This window comes from Camelina sativa, chromosome 5 (assembly GCF_000633955.1).
Source record: "Camelina sativa cultivar DH55 chromosome 5, Cs, whole genome shotgun sequence".
Lineage (NCBI taxonomy): Eukaryota > Viridiplantae > Streptophyta > Magnoliopsida > Brassicales > Brassicaceae > Camelina > Camelina sativa.
The window spans coordinates 24,098,961-24,106,191 of NC_025689.1; the positions used below are offsets into that span (position 1 = coordinate 24,098,961).

Genomic DNA, 7,231 nt, shown 5'->3' on the forward strand with positions numbered 1-7,231 from the left:
ACCTAGTTTACAAGAGACTTCTAGAAGATGGGCCTTATAATGGGCATCCATCTATTATTCATAACAGATCGTAATTTATAAACCGCTTCATATGGATGTTATTATGGGCCTAAACGGGCTTAGCATTGAAAAAATAGCCAATAACATGCAAAATAAATGGGTTTAACTTTTATTTTCGTTTAAACGACGCAGTTTCTTGTGTCGCCGATCTTAGCTCATCTCTTCTTTCCACAAGCAGAGACAGACGAACAAAGATACGGTTAGGACGGAATACTCCACCGGAAAAGTTAATTCTCGTTCCCAACGGTGCCGGAGGAGTAGAGGAAAGGTAATAGACAGGTCAATAGTTAAATTTCTCGTTTCAATTTTGTGATTGGGGGCTTAATAGGTTGAAATCTGAATTCAGGGTGATCGAAACAAAATGGGTAAGCACAGGAAGAGAGATGCTGATTTGGAAGACGATACTCCATCTTCAGCATCGTCGTCTTCGTCTTTCTCGTCATACAGCTCCGACGAGTCTGATTCGTCTTCTAGAAAACGGAGGAAGAAGCAAAGGGAGCGGCGGAAAAGTGACGGAGGAAGTTATGAGAGAGAGAAGCGGAGGAAGAGAGAGAAGGAGAAGGAGAAGGAGAAGAAGAGGAAGAAGATGGAGAGGAGGGAGAGAAAGAGGAGAGATTCGAAGAAGAAGAGGAGGAGCAAAAAGCGTGATTATGAGTCTCAGTCTGGTTCTGATGATCCCATCTCTGATGAAGAAAGTTCACAGGATGAGCCTGAAACTGTGGTAAAAGAGATGCTTTTGGAGTTTCCTAATGTTGGCAGTGATTTGAAACAGGTAATGTGATACTTCTTTAATCTAGATAGGTTTGGTTTATGAGTAGTAGGATTTGTGGTGAACCTGAAATCTTTGTCCAATATCTCTGTATGAGCTGAGATTTCGAATTTCATTACCTTTTTGTGTAGCTGGTGAAAATGATACGCCTTTCCCCGAACTAGATTTAGTTATGAGTAGTAGTATTTTATGGTGGATCTGAATAATTGCTAGTGCTATGCCTCCAATGTCTTTGTTTTTCTTTTTTTGATATTTCGAGTTTATGTCCTTTTTTGTAGCTTTTGAAAATGATAGATGATGGGCAAGCGGTTGATATAAAGGGTATTTCCGAGAGCGCTTTGAAGAAGCGGTTGAAAAAGCTGTTTCTTTCTTTGAAGCTTAAGGAACGTGGGGATAGAGTCTTTTTATTACCACCAGGTGCTTCTCCTTCTTTAGATATGGTGGGACATCTTATAAAAGGCGGGGAAGAAGAAGTTGAAAAAACCCTTGATGATTCTGCCCCGTTAAAGAAGACTGAAAAGGTTTTGGCAGATGAGAACGATTTGGGATCGAATTCAGCTGATGATGATGTTGCTGGTCCAAAGAAGAGGTGATTCACGCTTTCTCTTTGTTGCATTCTAGTGTTCTTGATTTTAATTAGTTATTCTATTAGATCTTAATGTGGGTGTAGACTTTGGAGGATAAAACATGATGGTGTTTCATTTTCATTGTAGGGTGATTGGACCTGCAATGCCATCCGCTGAGTTACTTGCTGCAGCAGCAAAGCTGACAGAAGCTCAGGCTGAACTTAGGTGCTTTAATTGATTACCAGCTCTAAGATTATCATTTATAATATTTATAGGTAATAAACCGTTTAATAAATATTCATAATATGCCTCAGAGAAGCTGAGCTAGCAGAAGATTCAGAATATTTCATTGGACCTGCTCCACCAGCTGTTGTTGCAGAAGTTGCATCATCGAACGAGGCAGAGCGATTTGAAGAGGTTCATAGTTTTCCTTCTGGCATTGTAGATACAATTCTTTTTTTTCAAAGTTTATTGATAGCGTATTCGCTAGAGTAGCATCTCATACTCCTAACGTAAGCAGGTGACACGGATTATGGAAGCTGAACCTGATAGTCCATACGATGTTTTAGGAGTAAATCACAATATGGCTGCTGATAATATGAAGAAGAGGTATGGATTCTGTTACACTTTTGGAATCTAGAAAAATGGTTATTAGTCACTAATTAACTGCGCTCAATCATTTTACACAATTTTACGCAAACAGTTGACATAATTTGATATAGAAAATTCTGGTCTGTAGGTATTGGAAGCTGTCTCTTCTTGTTCACCCAGACAAATGTTCTCATCCCCAAGCCCAGGAAGCTTTCGTTTTACTGAATAAAGCTTTCAAGGAATTACAAGATCCAGAAAAGGTGAGATAATGAATCATCTACTGTCTGGTTGTTTTTCTATATGCTCTCAGAGACTTACTGAATCATGTGGCCACTCAACATTTATTTATGTATATTCCCTTAATACCATCTCTTTTGTTGCCCTTTGTTTTATATCTCTAATGTATTACCGACACTGTCTACAGAGAAAAGCAATGGATGACAAGATTAAACTTAAGGAGGAACAAGAGGCATTTAAGGTTTGTAATTCTGCCTGATTGATCTATGCAATCCTTCGGGGTAAATCTGTTTGTCTGGCATACAAAGACACGGTATTCTTGCTCTGCAGGCTGAATTACGCTCAATGCAAGAAGCAGCACAATGGAGAAGATCTCAAGGTGATGATGAATTACTGTGTTATGCAGGCTCCGTAATTTCTTTGCCTTTATTACGGTATGAAAATTTAATGCTGTTTTTCTTGGGTTTTCAGGCATATCAATGGAAGGTGATGCAGAGCTGCTGGCAGCAACTGAGGTTAAACCTATACCTAAAAGAGATGAGTGGATGACCACCCTTCCTCCTGAAAGAAAGGTGAGAGATCGACAATTACCATTGGTAGAAAAAGGTTTTTAACTATTGGTTAGGGTAAAAATTTATTTGTATCTCGGGTTCTTCTGCAGGTTGGAGTGGCCGTGCAACAATCAACAACATTTAGCAGAACTGCTAGAGAAGGACGCGGAGACACTACAGCTTGGACAGATACTCCTATGGACAAAGCTGAAAGAGCAAAGATGAAGTAAGTTAACACCAATTTTGTCAACCTTTCAGCATTTGTTAACGACACTTCACGAGGTTGTTTTGTAATAAAAGCAAAAATCACATTGGTTCTATTTGAAGGAGTTCAGCTGCTCATACTTAAGCTATAACTAGCCTAGGACTGAATGCAGCGGATTGTAGCTGTTGTGAGTTGCTTAAAGATTAGTTAGTAAGGGCTGGATTTTATAGGGCTGTCTCTACAGATTGTAGAGAGCCCTCTCAGAAATTAGATCTCTCTGTTTTGCGATTGTAGGAATTTTTTGAAGTTTCATAGCTTTGTTCTTATTTTTGTTTTTTCCGGTGTTCTTATCAGTTACTTGGAGGCATACAACAAGGCGAGTGCGCTTGCATCAAACGAAGGGGAAAATATGAAAAGAAGCATGGATGCTGAGCTTGTGGACAAGTATAACAAAGAGAAAAGAGCAAAGTCTCTGGTGGAGAAGCACAGAGAAGAGTCATCTTCTTCTTCAAGCCGTCCGAAGAAGAAGACGAAGTTGTCTTCATCAAAAGAGAAAACCGAAAAGGACGAGTGGGTGGGGAAACATCCGTGGAAGCCATGGGACCGTGAGAACGACCTCACTGCCGGGAGACAGAAGGTGAAACTTGATGCTGAGGGTATGGCTGAAGGTTTGGCGTCCAAGTTTTCTTCTGGGAATTTCCAAAGAAGCTTTCTTTGAAGTGAAAAGCTTGTTGCATGTAACTTTTTGACCATATATGTATCTAATGAAGTTTTTCTTTAAACTGAAAACTTTAACCAGGAAAAGTTTTTCTCATTTGCAAACTGCTACATTTGAACATGATTGGACACACATGCTTAAAAGTTAATGTTGCATAGGAATTTAGTAAGATTATAAAATCTGAGTCAATGTTGCATCTATATTAACATTTTGTTTTATGCCCTTTTAGTTTTGCTTATTTAAATTTTTATTTATAACATTAACTCTTCAAAAGTTTTCAAAAATAGCATTATTTCATATTTTCTTTCCTAAATATTTTACATTCCATTTCGACTAAAAAGTTTCAGCAAAATCAATATGGAAACACAAAATATGATATATTTAACTACATCTTCCATTGTGTATTGAAAATATTCTATCTATGAATCTTTTGCAAACCAAAAAAACAACAATTTGATTCCTATTTTGTTTTACAAAACCTATGAGTTTTGATTCTTAATGTAAAAAGAACTTCGATTCACATTTATTTAAATATTAATTAATATATATATATATATAAACTTAATAAAATTTTAAAATATTACGAATATGTAAAATTAAAAAAGTTCAAAATACTATATAATATGGTTATATAGTAGATGAGTTATAAAGACGATATGTTGGAATTAATAAACTATCATTAAATTTGTGCTAACATGGATTAAATCCTCATTTTATTATTTGTCAACACTATTAATATTAGAATATTTGACATAGAAAATTAAGTTGATTTAACTAAGATTGTGTAAAATAATTAAATCATTAGGAAAAATGTGACTTAATCATAGCGTATAAATGAGTTTATTATGTATTTAGATCCCTTATTTTATTTTTTGTTATAGTAATTTAAAATCAAAATAAAATCTCAAACACTAAACAAAACAAACTAAATATAACAAATAAATAGTCATGAAGTATATTACGGGTTAAAAAATATAGCTACACAAACGGTCAAAAAATTTAGTTATTTCTCTATTTGCAAAACATCAAATATTTAGCAAAAAAAATACAATATAAAATATAAATAATAATAAAAATTATATGCACGTGGTGTATCGCGGATTAAAATCTAGTAATTATTACGTTTTATACGTTCCATATAATTTCTCTGAATAATAACATAAAAAGGAAAAGTGGGCTAGTAACCAAGTAATTGACCAAGTAAAAATGAGGATGGCTAGAGTGTTTCGTATATTTACTACAAGTACGACCAAGAAAATCCTTCTTCCCACATGATATTAAAGGTTGAAAAAGTATTATCAAACTTTAACACTTGAAAAAGGTTTGATAAACCGTTAACGATCATCAACACTGCATATTTTCGTCATGCTGAGTCCACAGCTAAAATTCCAGAAACATCCACCACACCTGAAGAATTCTGAAAAAGCGGCCAAGGATAGACCGAACCTGAAGAATTAGCTCAAGGCGTGTCAAGAGATGCATACGTGAACGTTGTAATGTCTCTCAAGATGGCTGCCTTGGAACACAAGGAATTACCGAAAAGTGCAAACTATGATATCATGGATTGTAATTGTAACGGCAGCATGACGATAGTGAAGGACTTGGTCGGGAAAAATAAAGATGTGGCAGCGCAAGAAGATGACACAGAAGATGGAGAATCTCCTTTCCATTGCCGTTGGAGCCACCGTAGCTGTTGCCTGTTGGTGGGTGAAGACGACGATGAGTACACATACCGTCGTAATGTATGTGATGATCATGTACATTGAACATCATATTACTAAGAAGAAAGAAGAGCAGCCAGCGGGAACGCTTATGCCTTTGAGATCATCATCTCAATCTTGAAAAGGCTTAACCTGGAGAATACGATCCTATCAAATCTTGATATATATTTTACTACTGGTTTGGTATACTTTCTTTCAGTTTTTAGTGACTATATAGAGTATTGAATTCGTCCTATGGAATGCCATCCGCGCGCGTGTGGGAAGGTGATAGGAAATATCCGAATTCTCATTCTTCTATGGATGATATTAAGTTATATATGTTTGATTGATCTGTGTTGTCGATGGATGGAAAATTTTAAAGCTTCGACGCGGAGGGAGATCGTATACGGCTAAGAGATGTAAGGACACTGAATCATCATCGACACCTTTAAATCTTCTATTTTTAGCTAGGCTTTAAGTATTTATACTACAGAACAACAGGTAATTAAATTCTCTTTACGAAATTGGATCACTGTTTCTCTGTTTGTATCTTCCTTTCACACAATCTTCCTCCTTTTATTCCTACAGCTACCATAGAAGGCGTAGCATATGCTAAAAACTCGAGCATGCTACAAAAACAAGGTTCAGTATACACTCATTCTTGTATTATTCTTTTCATGTGTTGCCCATTCGCTTGGCAATAAAGTTGAATTTGTATTAATTGATGTGTTATTTCAGTCGGAAGTAAATAAGTAAAATATTTTGAAGAATTGTTAAGAGTTTTCTATAATCTTGTTGATTATTTTTCTACAATTTGTAAAATCTCCCAAACAATTTCTATATTTTAATGATATTTTTTTCATGACTTTACTTGTGAAAAAGTGTACAGAGTCATAAAAATTAATAACACCAAACTTTAAAAGAGTTTAACAAAATCCTGATTGAATAACAACAGATTCTACATAACATTTGAAATCATTAAAATTTTATTTAAATCACAAACCAATAACACAATCTTAATTAAATGAAAAATACGCTCGTAGAATATGAATGATCGCAAGTCACCTCGAGCGAGCAACATCAATTACTAACATTTTTATAGCATATTGCATATATAAATGTTTGGTCCAAAGTCTTTCTAAAAAACGCGACCACCTTCAAGTCCCTCCATGCTAGCTATTAGGCACCTCAGACGACAAATTATGCATATCTAGACTATCTAGTTTGAATTCTATTATTATCACATGAACTTAATTTATGATTATATTTTTTGTGGAAATTACTACTATTTTTAATATTTTATTAGGCAAAGTTCATCGTGATGTATGCCTTCTTAATATTATCATAGAGGTTATTTTTGCCTCGGATGATTCTAACGTCATTTCCTTTCATTCTGCTTTTATCTAGTGCAAGGTTCCCTCCTTTCATACTTGATCACGAGGAAAATCGTTTTTGTCCATTCTGCCATGTCTAGAATATATCAACCACTGAAGATCTTCGGTTTCATTATCATAATGTACTGATGTTACCATACTTGTTGCAAGAGTATCTGTTGAGCCATCTTTAGTTGTTATATAATCAATGTTGGCGACCGTATGTTTGTGAAGCCCAACTAAGCACATTTCACCTCAATAATAGAAAATACTGCCTACTTGTACTCTAGGACCTGGACCAGTCCTCTTTTTCACATTAGCTTGGACCCCCATATACCTGCATTTAAAGTCCGCAGTTGTAATGATGTCTTTCGGGAGTTTTAGTTGGCATAATATTCGTTCAATCACATCAAACCGCATCAAAGCTGACTCTACTATCTCATGGTTTCCGGTTTCTCTCT

At 35.6% G+C, this 7,231-nt stretch overlaps 1 protein-coding gene across 1 annotated transcript; it reads left to right on the plus strand.

Moving 5' to 3' along the window:
* On the plus strand, window positions 275-3,845 carry LOC104787516 (transcriptional regulator ATRX homolog; the record flags this gene model as incomplete). The annotated part of the gene is given in 12 exon segments (XM_010513119.2): window positions 275-328; window positions 407-832; window positions 1,108-1,418; window positions 1,543-1,620; window positions 1,710-1,812; window positions 1,916-2,004; window positions 2,135-2,246; window positions 2,411-2,464; window positions 2,554-2,602; window positions 2,695-2,795; window positions 2,885-3,000; window positions 3,334-3,845. Coding segments are annotated over 11 exon segments (1,788 nt in total). The 3' UTR covers window positions 3,698-3,845.